This window comes from Pan troglodytes, chromosome 14 (assembly GCF_028858775.2).
Source record: "Pan troglodytes isolate AG18354 chromosome 14, NHGRI_mPanTro3-v2.0_pri, whole genome shotgun sequence".
In the NCBI taxonomy this organism is placed as follows: domain Eukaryota; kingdom Metazoa; phylum Chordata; class Mammalia; order Primates; family Hominidae; genus Pan; species Pan troglodytes.
The window spans coordinates 101,235,685-101,263,455 of NC_072412.2; the positions used below are offsets into that span (position 1 = coordinate 101,235,685).

Genomic DNA, 27,771 nt, shown 5'->3' on the forward strand with positions numbered 1-27,771 from the left:
CATAGTTCGCCAAATCTCACGCTAGAGTTTAAAGAGTTTTAGGAAAGCCCTCAGGTGAATTCCAAAAATCTCTATTTTTGTTTATAAAACTTGTTGGCCCCTAGAGGGAGCTCAAGGACCTTCGCTCAGCTCCCTTCCTTTCTCCGTTTTCCCCAAAGAAGACTCAGGTCAAGTCTAACCAGGGAGCTTAGAATTCTTAGCAGGAGGACACTGATTGATTGGCTGCTTTCTAAAGAAGCAGCTCAGGTATCATCTATGCATGAGGCCGGGGCTGTATGGACCAGGGCTGTTCCCATAAGGGAGAGGGGCTCACTTAGCCATAACTTGCTTGCTTTAGAGACCCCACCCGGGCCTGGGTTGAGGAGGGAGCCTGGCAAAGGTTCTTAGCCTTTCTGGGTCTGCTTCTTTCCCTTCCCACTGGACAATGGAAAGTTCCAAAACTCAGGGAGGAGTTTACAGTTCAAGGCTAACCTAACCAGATAAGAAAAGAGGGACCTTCATAGAAGAGGGTCTTCTATATCTCACCACGAATGTTCTGCACTGAAGTTTAAGGCCAAAGCTCCCATTCTCAGCAAAACATCTCTGACTCACTCTGTCTCCTCTACGCCTCCCTCAAGACTCTCAGGGAGAAGAATGTCTGCACGAGGGTAACATAAAGTAACTGCTGGATCCCCTGGCCTTAATGCCATCCTAACACCACCTCTCAAGGCAATCAATACCATAAGAACTTCTAGGTTTAATACTTACATATTCTAATGCTGAATTCTTCGAAGTTAATTCTTTAAATTCCTTCATAAACATCTCCTTGACTTTTTCCATTTCATCAACTAGTTTCTCCTTTTCTTCTTCTTTCCACCTGTCAAATAACTTCAAAAAGTCTTCCTCTTTTGTTTTCTGCATTTCATATTCCTGAAATTATTTTAATACACATCTTTAAAAGTTCTGGTCTGAAGAAAATAAGCAATATTTAAAATAAAAGTTCATAGCATCACTTCAAAAATGTTAGCTAGTATTGCTTATTTCAGTGAGGCTTGTAACAACATTTCCTATCATGGCAGGTCTGTGCACAATGATTTTTCTAAACTAAAGGCAGCACACAGAATCCTCTTGTCCTTACATCCCTTAAAATACCAACACAGACGCCCAAAGCCTCCAGCTTTTTGTGTTCTATGAACTTGTATAAAAGTCATGCCATAATATATAAAATGTAAATATACTTTAAAGAAAACATATATTGAGCAATAAAAGAACATTTGTTGGCACCATAACAATTTGGATAGTGTAACTTCATCCCACCCCCAGAAAATACAAATTCAGATTTACAGGAGCTAGATTCAAGGTCAGCACTTGATTTCTCAATGACCTTCAGGGTTTTTAAAATCTAAATTGAGAACTTGAACGACACTATATGCCAACTAGCCCTAACACACATATACAGAACTCTGTACCCAACAACAGCAGAATATACATTCTTCTCAAGTGCACGTGGAATATTTACCAGGAAGACCTTTTTTTTAAGTCCATAAAGTGTTTCTCAGATTTAAAAAGATCAAAATCATGCAAAGATTCTTCTCTGATCACAATAGAATTAAGCCAGAAATCAGTAACAGAAGGGAACTGGAAAAGTAGCAAATACGTGGAAAGTAAACAACATGCTCTTAAACAACCAATGGGTTAAAGAAAAACTCACTAGGGAAATTGGAAGATACTGTGAGGTTAATGAAAATGAAAACACAACATACCAAGATTCATGAGATGCAGCCAAACCAGTGCTCAGAAATAAATTTACAGCTGTAAGAGCCTACATTTAAAAAGAAGAAAGGTCCAGGTGTGATGGCTATGCCTGTAGTCCCAACAGTTTGGGAGGCCACGGTGGAACGATCACTTGATCTCAGGAGTTTGAGACCATCCTGGGAAACATTGTGAGACCTCATCTCTACCAAAAATTAAAAAAAAAAAAAATTAGCCAGGTATGGCGGTACATGCCTGTAATCCCAGCTACTTAGGAGGCTGAGGTGGGAGGACCACTTGGACCTGGGAGGTCAAGGCTGCAGTGAGCTGTGATTGTGCCACTGCACTCCAGCCTGGGCAACAGAGAGAGAGTCTATCTCCAAAAAACAAATATAGAAGAAGAAGAAAAATCTTAAATAAATAAACTAGCTAGAAAAAGATGAACAAACCAAACTCAAAGGCAGCAGAAAGAAAAAAATTATGAAAATTAGAGCAAAGATAAAGCAAAGAACAGGAAAGCAACAGAGAGAATAGATGAAGCCAAAATTTGGTTCTTTACAAAGATCAACAAAACTGACAAACCTTCAGCCACCCCAAATAAGAAATGAAAGTGAGGACATGACTACCAATCTTGGAGAAATTAAAAAGATTGTAAGAGAATATAATGAACAATTGTACAGCAACAAATTGGATAATCTAGGTGAAATAGACAAATTCCTACACAAATGACCAGACTGACCCAATACAAAGGAAATTTCAATAGACTTTCAATAAATAAAGAGATAGAGTTAGTAATCAACAACCTCCTAAAAAGGGAAAGTCCAAGACCAGATGGCTTTACTGGTGAATTCTACCAACTATTTAAAAAAAATAACATAGAATCCATAAGAAACGACTAAAGTAATAAACAAATTCAGCAAAGTTGCACAGTACAAGGTCAACATGCAAAAAGCAGCTATATTCCTATATACCAGCAATGAACAATCCAAGAAAGAAATTAAGAAAACAATTCCATTTATAATAGCATCCCAAAGAATAAAATACCTAGAAATAAATGTAACCTAAAAGGTGAAAAAGACTTGTACACTGAAAATTTTTGTTGTAATAATTGAAGAACACTTAAATAAATGGAAAGACATCCCATGTTCATGGATTGGTAGATTTAATATGGTTAAAATGGCAATACTCTCCTAAGCAATCAAGAGATTCAATGTAATCCCATTCCAATAACCTTCTTTGCAGAAATGGAAAAGCCAATCCTCAATTTCATATGCAACTGTAAGAGGCCACAAATAACCAAAACAATATCGAAAAAGAAAAACAAAGTTGGAAGATGCACACTTATCTATTTCAAAGCCTACTACAAAGCTACAGTAATCAAAGTTGTGTGATATTGGCATAAAGACAGACATACAGACTAGGGGAATGGAATTGAGAATCCAGAGATAAACCCAAACATCTCTGGTCAACTGATCTTCAACAAGGATGTTAGGAACATTCAATGAAAAAAGAATAGTCTCTTGAAAAACTGGCACTGGGACAACTGGATAAACCACATCCAAAAGTATAAAGTTGGGCCCCTCTCTCAATCTACATGCAAAAATTAACTCAAAATAGATCAATGACCTAAATATAAGAGCTAAAGTGATGAAACTATTAGTGTATATAAATAACTCATACAGCTCAACAAGAAAAAGGCAAACAACCCAATTAACAAATGGGCAAAGTATTCTAATAGACATTTCTCCAAATAAGATATATACAAATGGAAAATAAACATGAAGAGATGTTCAATATCATTGGTTGTTAAGGAAATACAAATCAAACTCCGATGAGATACCACTTCCCACCCACCCAATAGGATGGCTTTAATTAAGAAAACAGAAAAGTATAACAAGTATTGGTGAGGATGTGGAGAAATAAGAACATTACTGGTGAAAATGTAAAATGGTACAGCTGCTGTGGAAGACAGTTTGGTGGTTCCTGAGAAAGTTAAACATAAAATTACCATATGACTCAGCAATTCCATTCCTAAGTATATAATCAAGAAAAATGAAAACATAGGTCCACATAGAAACTGCCACATGAATGTTTATAGTAGCATTATTCATTAGAGCCAAAAGGTGAAAATAAATCAAATGTCCTTCAATGGATGACTGGATAAACAAATTGTATATGCATACATACATACAATGGAATATTAGCAAGACAGAACGAAGTACTGATACATGTTACGACTTAGATGAACCTCAAGAACATCATGCTAAGTGAAAAAAGCCAGACACAAAAGGTCACACATTACTTTTTTTTTTTTCAGATGGGGTCTCATTCTGTAGCCAAATGGGGTGCAGTGGTGTGAACACAGTTCACTGCAGCGTTGACCTCCTGGACTCAAGCCATCTTCCTCCCTCCTCAGCCTCCTGAGTAGCTGGGACCACAAGTGCATGCCACCACACTCAGCTAATTTTTTAATTTTTTGTAGAGACAGGGTCTCACCATGTTGTGCAGACTGGTCTTGAACTCCTGGGCTCGAGCAATCCTCCCGTCTTGGCCTCCCAAAATACTGGGATTACAGTTGTGAGCCACCACACCTGGTCTACATATTTTTTTTAAAAGATATATACTGAATAGGAAAATTCATAGACATAAAAAGATTCGTGGTTACCAGGAGACAAGGGTAGTAGGAGTGATTATTTAATGGGTATGGGTTATTTTTCTGGGGTGTTGAAAGTTTTGAAACTAGAGAGATGGTAGTTGCACAATATTGTGAATACACTAAACGCTACTGGATTGTACACTGTAAAATGACTGTCTAAAAGAGATGTTGGTATACCCTTGTTCATAGCAGCATCAGTCATAATAGTTAAGAAGTGGAAGCAACCCAAGTGTCCAATAACAGATGAATAAGCAAAATGTGGTATACATACATATACCATGAACTATCATTCAGCCTGAAAAAGGAAGGAAATTCTGGCACACACTACAACATAGATAAACTTTGAGGACATTATGCTGAGTAAAATAAGCCAATGATGACAAAAAGACAAATACTCTATGCTTCCATTCATATGAGGTATCTAGAGCAGGCAAAATCACAGAGAGGGAAAGTAGCTGGAAGGAGGTGGGAGTGGAGCACTGTTGTTTAATGGGTAGAGTTTCAGTTTTTCAATATAAAACAGTTCTGGAGATTGGCTGTATAACAATGTGAATATACTCAACACTACCAAACTGTACACTTAAAAATAGTTAAAATCACAAATTTTACGTTATAGGTATATTACAATTTAAAAAGAGAGAGAAAGAGTGAGCCCATGTGGAAGACAGAAGTCTCTGTCAATGATTCTGTGAAATGACTGCTGTTATCCCTAGAAAGTCACACTTGCTGTCCCCATGGGGGAAACAAGGAAGAGCCGAGCACACTGTCACTCCAACAGTCACAAGGAAATAAATGCTCTTTGATGGCCTTACTCTCTCCATTAGGTACACCAAGGTCAACCCTCTGTTGGATAAACAATGGCATACATGGTGCCCACGGTGTACTCACAATGACCCACAGAAGTGAGAACTCAACGAATCACGGGCCTCTTTCCTCTTGGGCCCTTCATCACCCCAAGTATCTCTGAACAAGTCATTCCAAGCACCCAATGGGCTGACACAAGGGTCACACAGATGAGAAAAAAGAAAAAAAGAAACAGATCGGAAGCATGAGGGAGACTCAACCCTCTGTTGGTGGCTTTGAGTATGGAGGAAGAGGGTCAGGAGCCCAAGAGTATGGGGAGCCTCACAAGGAAATTAGGAGCAGCCCTCCCTCAATGGACAGCCTGGAAGAAAGTGTAGACCTCTGGTCTACACCTGCCAGGAACTGAACTCTGCCAGCAACCAAATAAGCAAGAAATATTCTGTTCTATAGCCTCTACCAAGGCACATGGTCCTCCTGACACCTTGACTTTAGCCCAGTGAGAATGAGAAGTGTCAGACTTCTATTCTAAGCAAAATTTTAGAAAGTTAATTGTGTGTTATATGAATTCCACCTCAATTTTCTAAAAGGCTTTCAAAAAATAGAGAAATATATTTCCAGTGATGTGCTTTGTAGTAAGATACTAAAGAGTAGATTGGCAATTAAAAATGCAATCATCTTGTCAAATTCACAAACTCTTAAGTGTCCTCTGTTTATTAGAGTCCATGGCATAATTGAATTACATACAGTTAATTGTAATTAAAATACCACAGAATTCTGCCTGGTACCTTGGAGAATCTGACCGCACTGGCATGGTGTGCAGCCTCTAGCTCAGACCTGGTGAGCTGCAGCTCTTCCTTCAATACGACGATCTCACTCCGGAGCTTCTCAATCTGTGCATTTTTCTGATACTCTGTTGCAACAGAAAATCGTGTTAAAACACCATCTCTTACCAAATGTACCTGGAAACTTATGGGGTACAGTCCTGTTGCTAACACGAAGGAAACTGTTCTCTTACTTGGGATACGATTACTTGTTTCATGCCACATGAGCCAATTTTTGCTCTTTAGTTTATTTGGAGCCCAGTGTATTTTGGGGCACTGAATTATTTTTTAGCAGATTCTTTCAGCCACTGTGTTGAGGTTGGATTATCCTACAGAGACACATGAGAGCCCTCTTCAGGGAGCAATAATGGTAACAAGGAATAATACAGGGTGCTTTGACCCAGTGGCACTCTGGGCTTTTCTTAGAGGTGCCTGTCTCAATCACAGAAGGCAAACAACAGCTTCCTCTGCAGGCACCACCATCCTGAAATCTCTGTGGTCACCATCCTTTAGGTGCCCGCTGAACTCTTCTGAGGACCCCATCAGTGCTAATACAAGCAGAGGACTTGGGGGGCATTCAAAATGCAAACTTGGGCCATAGTCTATCAACTGGGGTAGAAGTGAGGTACTGAAAAGTTGTAAAAGGAAGCAACAAGCGAAAGGAAGAATACTTATGTACATGTACTTACATGCAGATGTACACATGACTGAATGGATGTACATGTGTCTGTGAGTGTAGACATGAAAGGTATGGAAACCAAAGTAGAAAGTCAGAATCTCAAAGATGACCTGAAGAAATAATACTCTTTTCAGAGTCTGAAACCCTCTCTGAAACGAGTATGAGTTAGAATAAGATACTGAAACAGAAGAGAAAGAAGGTCAGTTTCACGCTGAAGAATGGTAGATTAATTAAAATATTTCATCTTTCCAAAATATTGCTAAATTTTATCAGTGATTCAAGACTTATTAATGAGATTATTATGCTGTTATTTTTGTTTCTACGAAGCTTAGCTATTTCCTAAGTAATCTATTTAACTGAAATGGGCAAGAATGGAAACAACCTGGCCCAAACTGGAGGGAAATGCAGGTACTGAGTATATAAGCCAAGTACCCACGTCTAGATAATGAGAAGATTTAAGATCAGAATGAGGTCGGGCACAGTGGCTCACGCCTGTAATCCCAGCCCTTTGGTAGTCCAAGGGGGATGAATTACTTGAGGCCAGGAGTTCGAGACCAGCCTGGGCAACATAGCAAAACCCCAATCTCTACTAAGAAAAAAAAGAAATACAAAAACTAGCCAGGTGTGGTAGTGGGTGCCCGTAGTCCCAGCTACTTGGGAGGCTGAAGCAACAGAATCACTTGAACCCAGGAGGAGGAGGTTGCAGCGAGCCAAGATGGCACCACTGCACTCCAGCTTGGGCCACAGGGGGAGATTCCATCTCAAAAAAAAAAAAAAAAAAAAAAAACGATAAAAATAAGAATTTCTGTGGGTTACTGTGGCAATCTGCAGGAAGCTTTGATCTCCCCATGGAGAAAGAGCCCTTACATTCTTTGCTTTTGAGAATACTTCAATGGTAGAAAACCTGGCTCCTTGGTAAGCCTCAGAGTCCCCTCCCCTCTCTTGCGTCTTCATTTTGCATACCATCTATATTGTCGGTGGTGCGCACCCAAACACATCTTCGTATCTCCCACATCAAATGAAACAAAGTTGTCCCTGGGTCTCACATTTCTGTCCAGATGAAGCCTCATGTCTCTGCTTTCCTTCCCAATAAGTGTTATTGAAACCAATGTCTGGATACAGTAGGACCACTCCCTCATGATACTCAGCTCAGTTCAGGGGAATCAGACTTTTGTCCCCATCTGTCTACTGAAGCTGCTGTGCCAAGGTCACCAACAACCGTCTTGACAACAGCCGTCCATTGTCAGTCTTCATCTTACTCTGTACCTCAGGAGCATTTGATATGACTGACCACTGCCTCCTCTGTGAAATACTTTTCCCTTGGTTTCCATGACAACACACTCCCCAGGTTTCCCTCTAGCTTTGCTAGAGACTATTCCTCACTCTCTGCTGCTGCTCTTTCTGAGCTCCTAGCATTGGGAAGACCTTGGGGCTGACCTCATCACTTTCTCTTCTCTATCTAGGTGACCTCAGCCAGACCAGCTCTACTCCAGTGATTCCCAGATTTAAATCTCCAGCCTGGGTCTCCACCTTAAGCTGCAGCCCTTCAGTACCCCCACCTGCATGTCTGTTGCACATGTGATGTAAACGCACCCATGGCAAGTACAAACTCTCAGCCCTCTTCCTCCTTGAAATTGCCTCCCGACCCTGGCCCTCCATCACAGAAAGCATCACCATTCACCCAAACATGGAGGACAGAAACCCAGGGTCCTCTGTAGCTTCTGGGTCCACAACTTATCTGTTACAACTTCACCTGCCCACCTGCCTGGGGACAAAGCTGGTCCAGGCCCCCGTCTCTCTCACCTCGGCTGCGATTGCAGCCTCCTCCCCTCACTCATCCACTGCTTCCACTGTCGCGCCAACAGTCTAGTCTCTATCCATAGCTAGAAGGGTCATGCTAAGGTACACATTAATTAGATCATGCCCTTCCCGTACCTAAAATCCTCCAGTGGCTCCACCTTACGCATATAAAAACTCCACATTCCAGCCCACGCCTTCACGGCTTCCTGTGATCAGGCCCCCAGCGCTTCAGCCTCACCACACACCATCACCTCACCTATTCTATTCCATTCCACCAGCCCTTCTCTTCCTCAAACACATCATCCCAGCACACCTCACGCCCCTTACAGTCAGTGTTCCTTGGCCTGTGACACACTTTTCTGAGACTTTCACCCCACCTGGAGTCACTCTCTACCCCATTGTCCTGCGCTATGATCTTCATCGCATTTGCCACCATTTGAGAAGAATTACTCATTTGTCTGTTTAATTACTCATTTATCTGTTTAAATGTGTCTCCTCAACCCCCTTTAGAATGTAAAACTCGAGAGAGAGTGGGGCTTCTCCGTTCAGCTTGTGGCTGTATCTCCAGCACCTGGTGCACTGTATGCACCTCCTGAGGGCTCCATATTTACTTACTGAATTGACAGGGACCGTGATGCTTCTTTTAAGAGGACTGGGAAATGCACTGGACCAAGTCTCATTGCCAAAAGAAAAAGGGAGCAGGAAGAAAAGAGCTTTCAAACAGAACTCATTACTCACCAAAACCAGAATTTTCTTCAGTGTGGCGGCGTTGAATGTGACTTTGTAGAAAAGCTTGGTTCATAAAGGCCTTGTCACAAAAATGGCACTGAAAAGGAGAGAGCAACAAATCCAAGTGTCTGTAACGACTGTCGTCCCACTTAATTGCAATTAAAATTCAGGTACCTGGCCAGGCACTGTGGCTCACGCCTGTAATCCCAGCACTTTAGGAGGCCAAGGTAGGCAGATCACCCAAGGTTAGGAGTTTGAGACCAGCCTGGCCAACACGGTGAAACCCCATCTCCACTAAAAAATACAAAATTAGGTATAGTGGCGTGTGCCTGTAGTCCCAGCTACTAGGGAGACTGAGGGAAGAGAATCACTTGAACCCAGGAGGCAGAGGCTGCAGTGAGCTGAGATTGCACCACTGCACTCCAGCCTGGACAACAGAGCGAGACTCCATCTCAAAAAAAAAAAAAAAAAATTCAGGTACCTGAAGCATTACCTCTTGGGCGCTTTCTCGCTGAACGATACCATCCTAGCAAGAGATACTGAAAGCATGACTAATAGGCGAGATATGAAACCAGGCTGGGTGCGGTGGCTCATGCCTGTAATCCCAGCACTTAGGAGGCCGAAGGCAGTTGGGGGGTCACTTGAGTCAGGGGTTCGAGACCAGCCTGGGCAACATGGCGAGAGCCCATCTCTACAAAAAGTAAAAATATAAGTAAATAAATAAAAAATAAAACCAGGGCATTCCTCCCAAACTGAAGACAAGGCAGTGAAAACTACCTCTTGACAATTAAAGGAGCCCTTCTGCTGCTTTCTGGAGCCCCTGATGCTGCTCTTGTTAGACTGACAGCTTCCACTCTATCAACAACAACCTGCCCCTGCCACTCCAGCCACACCAGCCTTCTTTCTGTCCTGCAGGCATGCCAATCTCAGAGCCTTTGCATTCACTGTTGCCCCTGCCTGATCTTATCCAGACCCTCCTCCCATGGCTGGCACCTTCTCCTGACATTCAAGATGTCATTCATCAAGCATCTTCCACGCTGAGGATGACAGCATGTCCTCAACAAGATCCTCAAGATCCTCCTGCCTGTCACAGTCTCTGTCACATCACGTAGTCTTCTTTCCATCCTCATACATCTCACGGCTAATATTTTCACATTTATGTACTTCACTTGTTTATTGTCTCCAGCCCAGTCCCTCCAGGTTTTAGAATATAGATTTCTGAGGGCAGGGCCTCTAGCTTTCTCCCCAGAACACAGGCTTAATATATGAATGAACAAAAGCTTGGAAGTATAACCTATTAAAATAAATTTTTTGAGAAAAAAGAAGTCAATTCCACGTATACCTCTGTTTTTCTACTTTTACACTGATTGAAATTTTAAGCAAAAATCCCATTTGTTTCATCTATATACTCACCCCTGGATTACTCTGAAGTAAATCCCGGATATTATATATTTCATTTGTAAATATATCAGAATGTATCTCTAAAAGGAAGACAGGACTTTAACACAAATCATAATACCATTATTCTACCTTATAAAATATAAAAATTAAATCCTTTTTAAAAAACAAATATTCAACTATTTGGATAATTTTTAATTTTTGTTAATTTGATTATTTTTCCCTAATATTTCACATGCTGTCTTAGAAAAAACATTCGGTTTGTTTTGGAATAATTATTAATAACTGGATCCAAATAAGACCCTATCCCTATGCTGTAACTGATGGTTATGTCTCTTAACACTCTTTTAGTCTATAGGTTTCCCCTCCACCTCTTTTTTTTCCTTGCTATCCTTTTGCTGAAGGGGCTGAAGCTTGTCCTGCAGAGTTTCCCTCCATTTGGATTTTGCTCTTTTCATGCCCATTGTGTCACTGAACATGTTCTTTTGTTCACCATGCTGCCTTACTCTTAATCAGTGTAACTGCATCCAGACTTCAGGCTTTGGTTTCTAAAACTAACATTCTGCATATTTCCTTTTTTTTTTTTTTTTAAAGTGTCTCCCTCTGTCACCCAGGCTGGAGTACAGTGGCGCAATCATGGCTCACTGCAGCTTTAACCTCCCAGGTTCAAGCGATTCTCCTGCCACAGCCTCCTGAGTAGCTGAGATTACAGGTGCCCGCCACCACTCCCAGCTAATTTTTGTATTTTTAGTAGAGAGGGAGTTTCACCATGTTGGCCAGGCTGGGCACGAACTCTTAACCTCAAATGATCCACCCACCTTGGCCTCCCAAAGTGCTGGAATTACAGGTGTAACCCATGGTGCCCAGTCATATTCTGGTATATTTCTTGATATTGCATCTCAGAGAATCCCTAAAGCATCTCTTCAACCTCCCGGGCTCATGACAGCTTTGGTTCACCTATAGAACTTTAGGGACCCCTCACACCAGCTCTGATGTAAGTCATAGAGGCTCTCGGGCTGTGTACAGCACTGGAGAAAGGAAAGGAAGAGGAAGCTATGCCTCCCTCTCTCCCCACCCCACCCCAGAGTTCACATGTTGCCAGAAGGTGTTCTAACGATACTGTTCCTAACAGAGACAGAGACCATCCAGCCTTCAAACTGCAATACGGCCACTCTATCAGGGCAAGTAGAATGCTTCAGCAGGGCTGCCCATGTAAGTGTAAGATGAGAGAAATGCACAGTGTTGATGGAGAGGATGCAAACACACTACCCTGTCAAAGGGAGGAGGGGAAAAAAAGGTAGGGAGGTAAGGAGGTAGGGAGGGAAAGAGGGAAGGAAAGAGGGAAGGTAGGAAGAAGGAAGGAAGGGAGGGAGGGAGGGAGGAAAAGGAAAGAAAAACATGGCATTCAAAGATAAAGCTTACTGCAGGGGATCTATAAATTAAGAAAGGAATCTAAAGATGTTCTTCACAATCTATTCACATCACAGAACATAAGAGTAGCATACATTCTATAAAAATGATATGATTTTTTAAAAAACCAGAATGAGTTTAAAAAGAAAGATAAAATACAAAAAAAAAAAAAAAAAAAAAGATCCGAAACATCATTGCAGAACAAATAAATAAGAAAAAGCAAGGAATAGGGCCGGGTGCAGTAGCTCACGCCTGTAATCCCAGCACTTTGGGAGGCCAAGGTGGGTGGATCACCTGAGGTCAGGAGTTTGAGACCAGCCTGGCCAACGTGGCGAAACCCTGTCTCTACTAAAAGTACAAAAATTAGCCAGGTGTGGTAGCACATGCCTGTGATCCCAGCTACTTGGGAGGCTGAGGCCAGAGAATCGCTTGAACCCGGGAGGTGGAGGTTGCAGTGAGACAAGATTGCGCCACTGCACTCGGGGCCATGGTGACAAAACGAGACCTTGACTCAAAAAAAAAAAAAAAGAAAAAGAAAAAAAGAAAAGAAAAGAAAAAGCAAGGAATAAAAGAGACACTGTTGAAAACTGACTTGCTCACTAAAGGAAAGGCTGACATAATTTATCACAGTGAATGCAGATTAGAAGGAAAGGATTAAAGCAATGAGAAAGAAACCAAAGAGTACGGAGAACTAATGGACAAAATCAATACTGCATAAAGGTAACTGGTTTCCCAGAAGTAGAGAAGCCAAAAATGAAACAAAATTTAAAGACTGAATACAAGAGTGTTTCTCTGAAGTGCAATGAAAGCTGAATCTGCAGATTAAGAATTCACCAGGTTCCAGGGAAAACTGATACAGAACACTCAACACCAAGACATACCCTAGAAAGCTACTAGGCTTCAAGCAGAAAGAAGGGACTCTTCAGTCATGCAGGCAGAAAAAGCAAGTCACTCACAAGAAGAAAAGCTTTAGGCCACCCTCAAACTTCTCACAGCAACATTTACTGCCAGAAGACAAAGGAACCACATCAAAAAGTTCAGAGGGAAAGTGTGACTAAGAATATTCTTCATCCAATATGTCTTTCAAACTTGATAGAGTTGAAGAAATGCAGAACTCTTGGGCCTTCTGGGTAAGAAAAATCATTTTGACAATCCTATGAATTAAGAGATAATTCAAAATGAGAAACTCAAGAATGGAGATGTTGAGGTGAAAGGATTTTGAATGAGCACATAAATATAAAACCAATGGAAAAAAACAAGTAAGACATTATGGCTGAGTAAGAGAATGTGAATATTACCAACCTGGATAGTGTAACTCTCGAAACCGGGAGAGAAGCCCTGACTCCCACTGTGACTGTGTTTGGAGATGAGGCCTTTAATGAGATAATTAAGGTTAAATAAGATCATAAGGCGGGGGGCCTAATCTGATAGGGTAAGTGTGGCACAGTGGCTCACACCTGTAGTCCCAGCTACTTGCAAGGCTGAGGCGGAAGGAATATTTGAGCCTAGGAGTTTAAGGCCAGCCTGGGCACATAGCAAGACCCCTTCACTTTAAAAAAAGAAAAAGAGAGAGAGAGACATTAGCGATCTCTCTCTCTCTCTCTCTCTCTCTCTCCAAACACAGAAAAGGCCATGTGATGAGGACATAGCAAGAAGGTGGCTGTTTACAAGCCAGGAAGAGAGGCCTCACCAGGAACCATCCCTGTTGACACCTTGATCTTCGACTTCCAGCCTCCAGAACTGTGAGAAAATACATTTCTGTTGTTTAAACCATCTAACCTGTGTTATTTTTATGGCAGCCTTGGCAGATTAGTACAGATCTATAAGTATAATATCATTTATAGAAAATTTTCAAACTTAAAAACACTGTCTTATGAATACATATGTTCATAAAAATATTTTATATGTTCATAAACATAAATAGGAAGGATATAGTCAAACAAAGATTTTCTCTGAGAATCGAGGAAGGGAAAATTATTTATTTCTAAGATGCTTAAAACTCTTTAAACATTTTGCTATCTTGGAAATATAGCAAAATGCTAACCTGAGTTCAACCTTTTTTTTTTTTTTTTTTTTTTTGAGATGGAGTTTTGCTCTTGTCACCCAGGATGGAGAGCAATGGCGTGATCCCAGCTCATTGCAACCTCCACCTCCTGGGTTTAAGTGATTCTCCTGCTTCAGCCTCCCAAGTAGCTGGGATTACAGGTATGCGCCACCACACCTGGCTAATTTTTGTATTTTTAGTAGAGATGGGGTTATACCATGTTGGCCAGGCTTCTCTTGAACTCCTGATCTCATATGATCTGCCTGCCTTGGCCTCCCAAAGTGCTGGGATTACAGGTGTGAGCCACTGCGCCCAGCCTAACCTCAGTTAAATCTAAGAGGTAGGTATATGGTATGTCTTACATTAGTCTATGCACTTTTTTGTATGTTTATAATATTTAAATACTAATTTTTATTTGAAAATCAATGAGATTTTTCTTTTAAAATCCCCCATATATGGGTATTCACTATATTGTTGTTTTAATTTTTCTGCATTTAAAATTTTTTAAATAAAATAGAGGAAAAAGACCTTACACATTGCCATCACTACCCCCCTTATACACAACACACACACACACACACACACACGCACACCCCATGGGGGAAAAAACCCATTAGGGTGCGTGCGTGTGTCTGTCTGTCTGTGTGTTCAAGCCTTTAAGAACAGGCATCTTTAATTTTTTTTTGTCTCAGCTACTCAGTTCTTATGATTTCTTAAAGCAAAGGGAATAGAGACAAAGAGAAGTGGTATGAGAATGAGAATGAGACCACAATTTCTCAAAGGTAAAACTGATAATGCAGTGGACCCAATCATTGTGTCAGAACAAGGAGTCTAGGCTTTGGATTTTCTGTATAGGGGAAGAAAGAAAAACTCACATGATAGCAGTCATATGATTGTTCACATTTTGTAGTTAAGTCAGCTTTAGTATTTGTCATGCCACAAAACGTTTTTCCCTCATTCCCAGGTATTAGCTAAAACAATAACTAAATACATGCCAAGCACTGCTCTAAGCACAGTCTATGCACTAAGTCATTCAGTCCCCATTAACAACTGCTATATGGTAGGTACAATTAATATTCCCATTTCACAGAGTAGAAACTGAGGCACAGGGAGGTTGAGCAACTTGCCAAGGTCTGGTAGCTGAAAAAGTAGTAGGTGTCACTCATTTGATAAATTGAGTCATTACCTTTTAATCATTACTTATCATTCACATTTGAAAATCTTCTCTTAGGCCAGGTGTGGTGGCTCACGTCTGTAATCCCAGCATTTTGGGAGGCTGAGGCGGGTGGATCACTTGAGGTCAGGAGTTTGAGACCAGCCTGGCCAACACGGTGAAACCTCGTCTCTACTAAAAATACAAAAATTAGCTGGGCATGGTGGTGCACACCTGTAGTCCCAGCTACTCGAGAAGCTGAGGTGGGAAAATCGCTTGAACGCGGGAGAAGGAGGCTGCAGTGAGCCAAGACCGCACCCCTGCATGCCAGCCTGGGCGACAGAGTGAGACTCCATCTCAAAAAAAAAAAAAAAAAAGAGAGAGAGAGAGAAAGAGAAAGAAAGAAAATCTTCTCTTATAACAGCTATTTCTATAGTAACCCCAAAAAAGGGAAAAAAAAGTTTATAAACATACAATTTCTGTATGTTAGAGGTTTTAACATTTCACTAGATGGCTGCTAAAGCTGGACTATAATAAATCTTTAAAAATGTTTAAATAGAATCCATTATATTTGTTGCACAAGAAAAAAACCATCTTAGCACTATTTGTAAATATTTAATTTTTAAGCAGCATTTATGAAACAAATAAGCAATTAGCAATGCCCAGTGTCATTTGAAGATTATACCTTAGGGTTGTCTACCCAAGACCAAACACTAAGTCCTTCTAATAATATTCCTAATTGTTCCCTTATCTTTTTTATTTTTATTTATTTTTATTTTTTGAGATGGATTCTCACTCTGTTGCCAGGCTGGAGTGCAGTGGCGCTATCTTGGCTCACTGCAACTTCCGCCTCCTGGGTTTAAGCGATTCTCCTGCCTCAGCCTCCCAAGTAGCTGGGACTACAGGCACACGCCACCACGCCCAGCGAATTTTGGTATTTTTAGTAGACACGGGGTTTCACCATGTTAGCCAGGATGGTCTCGGGTCTCAATCTCCTGACCTTGTGATCCGCCCGCCTCGGCCTCCCAAAGTGCTGGGATTACAGGTGTGAGCCACTGCACCCGGCCACTGTTCCCCTATCTTAAGAACACTCAACACTCCTGCTGGGTCAGTCCTGAGCAATATTAACTGCACCATTTTCTCTGCCCTGCACCCAGTTCTCTCCAGCATTCATGCATCAGCTCCACTATTCCTAAATCCAGTGAGGCCTTTTAAGCCATAGTCAGCCGAAAGGACTAGAAAGTAAGGGCATGACATCAATCTTGTTAATCTGTTGCTTACTTCAATATCTTTCTCAATCATTGTTTATACCTTCTGCACTTCCTCCAACTAGTCAATAAAAAAAAAATACATTGGTTTATGTTATACTCAAAAATTGCAATATTTATCTTGGACTCAATGTCTAACCCAAAACAGTAGAAGATTAAGACCAGAAGATAAAAATATTTTATTCTTTAAATACTGTTATGTAAGTGAATGTTCTTGTTCTTAGAAAATATACACATCGAAATATTTAGGATCTGCAACTCACTGTGAAATGGTTCAAAAGTAATAATAATATGTATACAGAAATAGAGGGACTGTGGAAAATGTTAATAATGGGGGAATCTGGGTGAAGGGCGTATGAAAATTCCTTACAGTCTCCTGGCAACTTTTCTGTCAGTTTGAAAGTATTTCAAAATTTATAAAAATGAGAAAAAGACCCTACAAATTTAAACATTCTGCATCGTTTGGGGACTGGCTTCAACAGCAATTTGTATATGGTTTTTTCATGATGAGGTTGATTCGGAGGAGGAAAGTGTTTCAACAACCAACATTTAGATAACTTCCATAAAGCACCACAGACGACATTTGTTGTTTAATTATTAATCCCGATTGTCTGCAGAAGGTAATGAACCATGACATTTGTTGGTTAAAATGACTGTTTTTGCTTAAATATACTGTGTCTTCTGATATACAATATAAATCTTTAAGAAGAAAGAGTGGTGATACGGGACAGGCCTATCAAATGGGAACTGAGTTGTTTACTGGATTATGAATCGTGCTCACACACAGCTGCCCACCTGGTAATAGTTGGCTTTGGCCTCGATCATCAGCTGCTGGGTGGAGATCATCTTCTTCCTGCGTTTGCACTCTTCCTTGAGCGTCTTGATCTCCCCCGCCTGCTTGGTGAGCAGCTTCTTGCTCTGCTCGCTGTCACAGTGGCTCAGGCGCAGCCGCTCCTCCAGGGTGTGCAGCTGCGAGGTGAGGAACTCTTGTGAGTGCAGCAAGTACTCGATGGTGAACTGCGCCAGACGGATGAGCTTCAGCAGCACCGGGTCCACCCCCGACTGGCAGTGTGGGCACTTCTCGTCTTCCAGCTTGCAGAAGGTGATGTTCATGATGTTCTCCTGCAGCGTCAGCACGTCCACAGCCCCCGCCACCTTGTCCACGTCGATGGCGCTCAGCCGCCGCCAGTCCACACTCTCCAGCCGCGGCCTGAACTGGAAGAAGGGCAGGGGCCCCGAAGCCGCGCTGGGGGGCGCACAGGCCATGGAGGCCGCACCCGCGGCGGCGGCGGCCACAGCGACGTCGGGCCCCTCTGGGCCGCTGGTGAGCGGGTAGTAGACATGCTTCTGGAAGGGCTGCGGGGGGCACAAAGAGAGCGCGGCGGGAGGCGGGGATGGGGGGCGGGCAGGCTGGGGAGCTGGGGGTCCGGGGAAGCCCCGGTTCTCCCCAGCCCAGCATCCCCGTCGGGGGCGTCCCGGCCTCCCGCCTCTTACCATGCTTGAAAATCAATCCGCTGCCTCAGCTTGCATAGGAGGAGCCGGGCGGTCTTTACCCTGCCTGGGCCGCCTCCCGGGCCGCCGCCGCCACAGCCCTCAGGAGCGGGAGAAGGCCGGGTTCCTCGCTTCCGCGGCGGCGGCGGCCTAAGGTCTGGGCGTCCAGGACGTTGCTATAGCAGCGCCCAGGTCCGGACCTGGAGCAAAGGGCGCGTCTGCCCGCGCAGGGTCAGCGTGCACCCAGAACCCTGCGGGACCAGAGAAGACCTCTTGGAGGAGCCCGAGTGGACACAGCCGTTCACCCGAAGAGGGTACCTCCTGGGTACCGGCTCCCCAGGGCGCCACCCTCCCTGGCCTTTGGGGCTGGACACTCCATGTCCCTAAGGCAGGCGTGGGGAGCCACATCCCTGGGAACCTTTGGTCTTAACTGCCATCCCCTGGTTATTTATTCACTGTAGCCCTGGCCTTAGGCTTTGAAATTAGAAATATCTATTCATTCCATCATTAATAGAAAAAGAAAAAATAAGTAGTATCTATTCATCCTCATCTTTTACACACGATTTAGAAAACATTAAGCAATAAAATATATATAATTAAATGTGATAGAGGGGGACTCGCTGCAAAAGGGCATGAGGAAGCTTTTGGCATAACAGAAATGTTTTTCATTTTGATTGTGGTGTTGATTACCCAGCAATATACACTTGGCCAAATTCACCGAATTGTGTCCTTAAAGTTAAGGGTACATTTTTATTATATCTCAATAAAGTTGTTTTTTAAATGAAATTTGCAGTTAATCATATTTGATGGCAGGCTTTCTAGATTTCTGACACCCAAGTTGCTTTTTAAATGGAGTGTTTCTTCCTTTGTAGGTTAGCAGCCTAAATATAACATTTTGATAAAAGTACAAACCAAAGAACTCCCCAAAATATGTAATACTTCACCTGTCTTTCCAAAAGGATACATTCTCAAAATGCTGAAGGTAGAAACAGATGGAGGGGGATTTTAGACATCAGCTTTACCAACAAGTTTTACGGGGCCATGGTATTTACCTTACAAACTTGGGTCGGGGCTGCATTCTGGGCTTTGGAGAGGCTAAAATATTTCTAGCAGCGACTTGTAGACCTCAGGCCTCTCATTTCTATGGGTCTTCTGGGGGCCTCCAGTGGTTACCACAGAGATCAATAAGCTGAGGAAAAGCCAGACATTCCCCAATCCACCGGGGAATTCCTGCTTGGACCAGACATCAGGAATTTTTTTTCTTTCCTAACATCCAAATATGTGAACAGAAGAAAGGAAAATACAATTCAGAGTAACTGAAAGCAAAGTTGTAATATCAAATATATTTAGCACTTTCAAGATATTATTAACTAGAAATAAACCCATGCAAAAACATCCAGGAAATAAAACACGCACTTCATATGGTTTCAAATAAACCATATGTCCAAGTTAATTGGCCTTCAGAAAAAAAGAATGATTCCCTGCAACCAGGCATAAAAAGTGCTAAAGACATAAATAGTTTCAAAGTTTGATTCTGTCATTTACTTGCTGCCTGATCTAGAACAAATTGTCAGCTCTAAGACTTAGCTTCCCCCATCTGTTTAAGAGCATCAAGACACCGACCTGGCAGGTCTGTAGATTCTGGACTCCATCCACTGGGCTGCAGGATCAGCGGGAACAAGAGCTGTGTTCTCTCTTGCTCAAGTATATGTCCCTAGCACCTAGCAGAGGACAGGCACGGAGAAGGCGTTCAGAATTTGCTGAATGGACACGTGAATGAAGAACGATCGAATGACTTAGGCGCTTAGTTTAGGAAACATCAGCTCCTGGCCCTTTATCCCTCCTATTTTTGCTGCCTCTGGCCTGTTAGAACGATTAACCCATGATCTGGGCCAAGGGCTTCAGAGCTGAACGTGGGGGTGGCCCGCGCGACCCCGCTGAGATCTGGGCGCAGAGGCCCGCGGGCCCGAGGTACCCATCTCCTTTGGCCGCCACACTCCATCGTGGGGCGTCGTGCCGCTGACCACCCCTTTCCCCTTGCGTGGATCTCGGTCACAAGATGGCCGGAACAGGAAAGAAGGGGGCATGCTTTCCCGTTCCCTCCCTCCCCCATCCCGGGCAGGGCCCCCAGCCTTGCGCGGCGCCTCAGGTCCCAGGCGCATGGCACCGCCGGGCAGCCGAACCAGCAGACAAAAGCCGAGAGACGCGGGTTCCAGGGGAACCTCGGCGCCCTTCCTTGGAAGGCAAACAGGCAGTGGGGGCAGCGGCGGCTACGCCAGCTGGATCTGCAGAGGCTCGGCTCGCAGCCTGGAGAGGCAGGAGGGCCGGCTTCGCGGGTATCGGGATGCCCCGTCAGCCACCGGCTCCTGTGGGCGCCTGGCGCATCCCCGGTCTCGGCTCACCCCAGCTGCGCGCTCCTGGGCGGGTGCCGGGCGCTGCAGGCGGGCGGGGGCGACACAGGGGACCCAGACCCCAGGGTCGCTGCTGACGCGGGCCGGGCCCGCGGAGGCCGAGGAGCAGCAAAGCGGAGAAAGGCAGGCCGACTCCTTCTTGCAGGGCGCAGGATGAAACGTGTCTGGTCTGGGCAAGTTGTGGCGAGGCGGGTCGACTGGCGCCGCTCTAGGGCCTTCCAGACTCCGGACCACGGACGACTCAGGATACCCCACCCCCCTCCCGCCCCCTCCCCTCCGTGATCTCCCTCCGGCCTCTTCCCTCGGTGTCCCGGCTCCTCTGGCAACTGGGCGGGACCGCGAGCGTCTAGACCGCAGCGCTAAAATGCGCTCAGCCAATCCGGCAGCTGGCGCAGACACGTGGTTCGGGGGCGCGCTCTGTTGCTGGCCCTGGATGCTAACCCTAGGAAGGCTTTTCAAAGAGAAACCAGATTCGCTCCTACCCGGTTGTTGGTCTGGCCCTCAGCAAGCTAATTTCCCAGAGGAGCTTCAGGTGAATTATCTTCCAAGAAGAGATGCGTTTTAATCACAGAAGTCTGCAGATGCGAAGGACCTTGAAAAGGCTATCTAATGTGGCCCTGCATTTGAGTGACGTGGAAAACTGAGATTAGGGACTTTTCACCAAAGCCCTCTAGGATTTAAACCCACGTAGGTTTCTGCGTCTCTTTCCGTTATGCCCACTTCAGGATGAAAGGCATGGATCTTTGTTGGTAGAAAGTTAGGCACTGAATTAAAGGAGATGTGGGTCCCCGGAGTAGTGTGCTTATTTATGTAACCTAAAATTGGAACACGTGGGACAAAAGTCAGTATTTTTAAGTAACAAGTAATCCAGAACGTATGTATATACCATCATGAGAAGTTTGAGGGCATCTTTTGCAAAACCTAAGTGTCTAATGCAGCCATATATATATATATATATATAGTTTTTAAATTAGAGAGGAGTAGCTGCAGAACTTTTAGTGGACCAACATGCCGTTGTAAAAGTGCCTTTCCTTGTGCTTCTCCCTAACAGAATCAACTTTGTACCATACTTTAGCACAAGGCTTCAAACATAGCAACAGCTAAATATGTATTTATGTTGAATTCCTTGCTTTAGTTTTATTTGAAGCCATAAGGCCAAGATGACCATGATGGGATTTTAAATTGGTCTAATTTTAAAATTATTTTGAAAGAAAATTCAAGATCTCTATAAAAATCCTCTAAGTACTATGGGGAAAGATTTCTAGATAGAAATTTCAGACAATAGGCCGAGCGCGGTGGCTCACGCCTGTAATACCAGCACTTTGGGAGGCCTAGGCGGGTGTATCACGAGGTCAGGAAATCGAGACCATCCTGGCTAACACGGTGAAACCCCGTCTCTATTAAAAATACAAAAAATTAGCCGGGCATGGTGGTGGGCACCTGTAGTCCCAGCCACTCGGGAGGCTGAGGCAGGAGAATGGCGTGAACCTGGGAGGCGGAGCTTGCAGTGAGCCGAGATCGCGCCACGGCACTCCAGCCTGGGTGAGAGAGCAAGGCTCCGTCACAAAAAAAAAAAAAAGAAAAAGAAAGAAAGAAAAAAAAAGAAAGGAATTTCAGACAATATGAGATAGATAGGGCCATTGCTCTGCAAAATCCGGTTTTTGCAAACTCGGTAGCTGTCTGTGTGTGTGTGTGAGAGAGAGAGATGATTGCTTAATTAATATTATTTGTTGACATACCATTTGAGTTACATGTATTTCCCATCCCCACTGTCAGTATATTACCCTACAGGTGTAGAATTGGAATAAGAAGAATCAATTGACTTTGGCATGACTTAGCAGCCATGATGCATTCTTGATCTATGCACAAACCACTTTTACCAATTGTATAATGGTATACATATTTTTAATGATTAAGGTATCTCTCTCGTCGGTCAGACTATAAGAACCTCAAGTATTCCAGCATTTTGAGCATTTAGTAAGTCCTCAAATAAATATTTGCTTTTTGAAGACAGAAATGATCCTAAAGAATGAAATAATAATACTGGTGAACATTAATCATTTTGTACAGTAAATAAACAAAAGCATTGTAGCTGAATTTATTTCAAATGATTGTTTCTATTTCTCTCATTTGAAAATAGTTATTGATATTACCTGGCTAATGTCCTTTAGTAGGAAGGCGATAAATAAAGAAGGGCAGAAATCACATGTGTTGTCTGATTCAATACATATTAATTATTTTGCCTCATATTCCCATTTCAGATACCTAACCTTGGTTTTATATACATGGTTTAAAGAATAATAGGCCAGGTGAGGTGGCTCAAACCTGTAATCCCAAAACTTTGGGAGGCCAAGGTGGGCAGATCACCTCAGGTCAACAGTTTGAGACCAGCCAGGGCAACATGGTGAAACCCCATCTCTACTAAAAATACAAAAATTAGCCAGGCATGGTGGTGCACACCTGTAATTCCAGCTACTCAGGAGGCTGAGGCAGGAGAATCACTTGAACCTGGGAGGCGGAGGCTGCAGTGAGCTGAGATCATACCACTGCACTCCAGCTTGGGCAACAGAGGGAGACTCTGTCTTAAAAAAAAAAAAAAAGAAAGAAAAAAAAAGGAAGCAAGTTTATTAAGAAAGTGAAGGAATAAAAAAAAAAGTACTCCATAGGCAGAACAGCCTGTACCACATTTTTAAAATCCAATCCACTGTTGACAGGCACTTTGATTGATTCCACGCCCTTGCTATAGTGAATAGTGCTGTGATGAACATATGGGTATATGTGTCTATTTGATAGAATGAATTATTTTCATCTGGGTATATACCAGGTAGTGGGATTGCTGGGTTGAATGGTAGCTCTGTTTTAAGTTATTTGAGAAATCTCCAAACTGCTTTCCACAGTGGCTGAACTAGTTTGTATTTCCACCAACAATGTATAAGCATTCCCTTTTCTCTGAAGCCTCGCCAACATCTGTTGTTTTTTGACTTTTTAATAATTGCCATTCTGACTGATGGAAAACGACATGAACAGACACTTCTCAAAGGAACACATACAAGCGGCCAACATACGTATGAAAAAATGCTCAACACCACAAATCATCAAAAAAATGCAAATCAAAACAATGAGAAACCATCTCATACCAGTCACTGTGAGATTTAACAGATTTTAGGGCTGGTTTATAGGGAGAAATGTATTTAGGGGCTTGCAGGGAATTTCTTTGTGATTTGTGAGAGAGGCCATCTGGGAAGGTGTATGGCCTTCTATTATTGTGGGAATCTGACTTATATATAAGGCTCTGGCATGGAATTGTGAAATTACAACCATCTGTTTGGAAGCAAAATGGTAGGCAGTATTGCCCCAACTCAGTTGCCAAGCTCAAATCTCCTTTGGCATAGTGAGTTTGGGGTCCCAAGATTTTATTTTCTTTCACACTTGGAACCTGAAAGTCAGACCCACATACTAAGGATGGGAAGGCAGAATGATGTTGTAAAGGGGTCGTATCAGTCTTGAACCACCTGCATCTAGACATCTCTTCCATGTGAGAAACCTTTTCAAGACATTTATCTGGATGTTCTCTTTTATGCAGAAAAATCAAATTTTAACTGCCATTAGAACCTCCCACATCTCATGATTGTTCTACGGATTACAGGGCACTGTTCTTGTGATAATTCAACTTCAATTGCATTCACTGCCACTATAACAATTAAAGTCCTGGGAGGGTCGGGCACAGTGATTCACGCCTGTAATGCCAGCACTTTGGGAGGTCGAGACAGGCGGATCACCTGCAGTCTGGAGTTTGAGACCAGCCTGGTCAACATGGTGAAACCTCGTCTCTACTAAAAACACAAAAATTAGCCAGGCATGGTGTCACATGCCTGTAGTCCCAGCTACTCAGGAGGCTTAGGGAGGAGAATCACTTGGACTCAGGAGACAGAGATTGCAGTGAGCCAAGATTGTAACACTGCATTCCAGCCTGGGTGACAGAGTGAGACTCCATCTCAAAAATAAATAGGTAAATAAATTCCTGTGAGAAAGATTCTAGTTGACTTAGTCACATGCCCAACCAGTGGTTTGGCTAAACGCAGGGTGTAAATGACAGCTCCACCATAATTACTTGAAAAACACTGTAGCAATCCTCAAAGGAAGGCACCTATATAGAGAAATATGAAAACAAGACAAATGCAATGTCCATTAAATCCAACTCCTTGGCTGCTTAGCACCCACACACACTCATATTCTTCTTTCTATTGATATGTCTTAGTCTGTTTTGTGCCACTACAACAAAGAACCTGAGACCGGGTAATTTATAAAAATGGAAATTTATTTTCTCATACTTCTGGGGGCTGGGAAGTCCAAGATCAAGGCTCTTGCAGGTTTGAGTTTCTGATGAGGGCCTTCTGGTAGTGTCCTCACATGGCAGAAAGCTGAAGGGCAAGAGAGAGTGAAAGAGCAAGTGAGCAGAATGCTTTATGAAGCCTCTTTTATAAGGGCTTTATTCCCATTAATGAGGGAGGCATTTTGATGGCCTAATTGCCTCTTAAAGTCCCCGCCTCTTAATACCATCACATTGCCAACACCTGAATTTTGGAAGGGACACATTCGAACCACAGCATTCTGCTGTGGCCCCCAAAATTCATATCCTTCTCACATACAAAATACATGTCTTCTTTCCCAGTAGCCCCAAAAGTCTTAACTTATTCCAGTATCAGCTCAAAAGTCTAAAATTCAGAGTCTCATTTAAATCAGATATGGGTAAGAGTCAGTGTATGATTCATCCTGAGACAAATTCCCTCCAGCTTTGAATCTATGAAATCAAACAAGCTAAGGGCTTTAAAAGTACAATGGTGTATTTAGGAATGGGATGAACATTCCCATTTCAAAAGAGAGAAATAGGGAAGCAGAAAGGAGTGACAGATTCCAAGCAACTCCAAAACTCGACAAGGCAAAGACCACCAAATCTTGAGGCCTAAGAACAACCTTCCCTTACTTCATGTCCTGCCTTCTGAACACACTGGGGCAGAGATTAAGGTCCCCAAGGCCCCAAGGTACCCCACCCCTACAGCTTTGCTGGGCACAGCCCATGGAGCAGCTGTCACAGGTTGGTGTTGGGTACCTGTGGCTCTCACAGGTTGGCATTGCATGCTGGCATTTCTATAGGTCTGGGGTCTCTGGGGCAGAGACCCTACCCCCATGGCTTCACTAAGGCCTGCTCTAGTGGGGATCCTCTGCAGTGTCCCTGCCCCCAGAGCAAGTCTCCGCTTGGGCCCCAACGGTGTCTGAGATATCCTTTGAATTCTAGGTGGAGGCCAATAATGCTTCCACAGCTCTTGCACTCTGCAAGCCTGAAGAATTAGCACCACCTGGATGCAGCCAAGGTGTGTATGGCTATGCCTTCCAAGATGGTGGCCTGAGCCACACCTGGGCCTGCTTGAGCTACAGCTGGGAAAGCTGAGGCGTGCTACCCCAAAATGCAGAATGCAGAGACCCAAGGCAGCCCTGGGCAGTGAGCCCCAACGTTCCATGAACCCCTGAGCCACGCAAAACTACTCTTCTCTCAAGGCCCTGACACTCTGGGCCTGAAATGGGCATGGCAGCCTCAAAGTTCTCTGAATTGCCTTTGGGGTCACTCTCCCATTGTCTTGATGAATAGCACCTGGCTTCCTTGTATCCATAGTAATCTCCGTATCAACAGTCACTTGGCCACTCTCGGTTTTCTCCCCAACACATTTTTTAAATCTTTATATGCCCAGGCTGTGAATTTTCCAAATCTTTACATTCTGCTTCTCTTTTAATTATAAATTTTATCTTTAAGTCATTTCTCTCCTCTTGCATTTTAATAGAAGCAGTTAAGAGAAGCACTACAACTCTTTCAATATTTTGCTGCTTAGTGTTCTCTGAGCCAGGTGGATGCCTCTCTTCCTCCATGCATCCTTTCTCCACCTCCCAGGAATGGCCAGGTGTCCCCACTGGCTCCTGGGCCAGGAGGCATCCAAGGTTCTGTGAAGCTGCTGAAGGAGCCTGTCTTTGTTTGTGCTGCTATGATATAAAATTTATTTTCTCTCAGTTCTGGAGGCTGGGAAGTTCAAGATCAAGGTGCTGCCATGTTCCATTTTCTGGTGAAGGTCCAATCTCTGCTTCCAAGGTGAAGCCTTGATGCTGAATCCTTGTAGGGGAAAAACACTGCATCTTCCCATGGTAGAAAAGCTGGAAGGACAAGAGAACCAAATGCTTTGTGAAGCCTCCTTATAAGGGCCTTAATCCCATTCATAAAAGGAGGAGCCCTTATGGCCAAATCACCTCTTACAGGCCCCATCTCTTAATACTATTACATTGGTAACACCTGAATTTTGGGGGTGGCCTATTCAAATCATAGTAACAAACAATTCAAAAAAATCCTGTTAATAAAAAGTAAATAACTTATGCAGACTTGCCCTATGCTACACTGAGAGGTTACCCAGCAGCACCTCCCACTATCATGACACAATGCCAGGAAGACTTGTGAAATGGCAATTTCTGGATTACGTCTATTTTTACCTCTAGTTCCTTTTTAATTATGTCTTGTTTCTTAAATCTATAGCCTCGGTGGTAAATGAAGCCATGTTAACACACCCTACAAGCAATAGAAAAGGAAAAAGGAAAAGATGGAAAAAAACATTTTTTACATTTTGTGGCCCATTAAGAAATCAAGGCAGTTGCAGTAATTCAGATGGCCATAGAAGAGGGTCCTGCATATACTCAGATAATGCATTGCATAAAATCACCACATCTAAGGGGATGGCATTCATCATTGACATATGTTAAATTATGAAACTAACAACAATGACAGAGAAGAAAAATGGAAAGAACCTAGGTAATTAATGACATTATTGAGCAGAAGATCATATTGTGCCTGAAGTCTGTCCTACGTTTGGACTTCCAGTGAAGTGAGATAATAAACTACTTTATTGTTTAATCCAATTTGAGGAATAAGAAACAGTTACAAACATGGAAAATATTGACACAGCTATATCAATAATCATTTTAAATATGAATGGTCCAATACATAAGTAAACCAATTAAAAGACAGATTAAATACAAGATCCAACAAAATGTTATGTATAAGAAATCCACTTCATATATGAAGACTCAGATAGATTAAAAGCTAAGGGATGGAAACAGATATACTGTGCTAATACTAATAAAAAGAAATCTGGAGTGGATACATTAATTTCAGAGAAAGCAGACTTCAGAACAAGGAAAATTATCAGGGATAAAGAGGGGTACCACATAATAATAAAGGGATCAATATTTGCAAAAGACATAACAATCTTAACATCTATGTATATGAGAACAGAATGTCAAATACCTGAGGATGGTTAGAATTGCAAGAGAAATAGACA

At 43.0% G+C, this 27,771-nt stretch overlaps 1 protein-coding gene and 1 long non-coding RNA gene across 4 annotated transcripts in view; both read right to left on the bottom strand.

Moving 5' to 3' along the window:
- Nucleotides 1–20,750, bottom strand: part of DZIP1 (DAZ interacting zinc finger protein 1) — a 63,667-nt gene extending 42,917 nt beyond the window's left edge. The window contains exons 1-8 of one of the 3 annotated variants that reach the window (XM_016925456.4): nt 20,387–20,750; nt 19,608–19,705; nt 19,037–19,250; nt 17,988–18,235; nt 17,289–17,849; nt 9,230–9,317; nt 5,977–6,101; nt 748–909 (exon numbers count right to left, since the gene is read on the bottom strand). In XM_016925456.4, coding sequence (XP_016780945.2) covers nt 748–909; nt 5,977–6,101; nt 9,230–9,317; nt 17,289–17,849; nt 17,988–17,990 — 939 coding nt within the window. In that variant the 5' untranslated portion in view covers nt 17,991–18,235; nt 19,037–19,250; nt 19,608–19,705; nt 20,387–20,750. The remainder of the gene's footprint in view (nt 1–747; nt 910–5,976; nt 6,102–9,229; nt 9,318–17,288; nt 17,850–17,987; nt 18,236–19,036; nt 19,251–19,607; nt 19,706–20,386) is intronic. The other 2 variants (XM_054665476.2, XM_054665477.2) reach the window with 2 other exon arrangements.
- A 3,942-nt stretch (nt 20,751–24,692) lies between these two features.
- Nucleotides 24,693–26,132, bottom strand: LOC134808149 (uncharacterized). Its single transcript, XR_010150542.1, has 2 exons — nt 26,046–26,132; nt 24,693–24,816 (listed from the first exon to the last, which is right to left on the bottom strand). It is a non-coding gene; the product is annotated as an uncharacterized LOC134808149 (long non-coding RNA).
- Nucleotides 26,133–27,771: the final 1,639 nt, after the last annotated feature.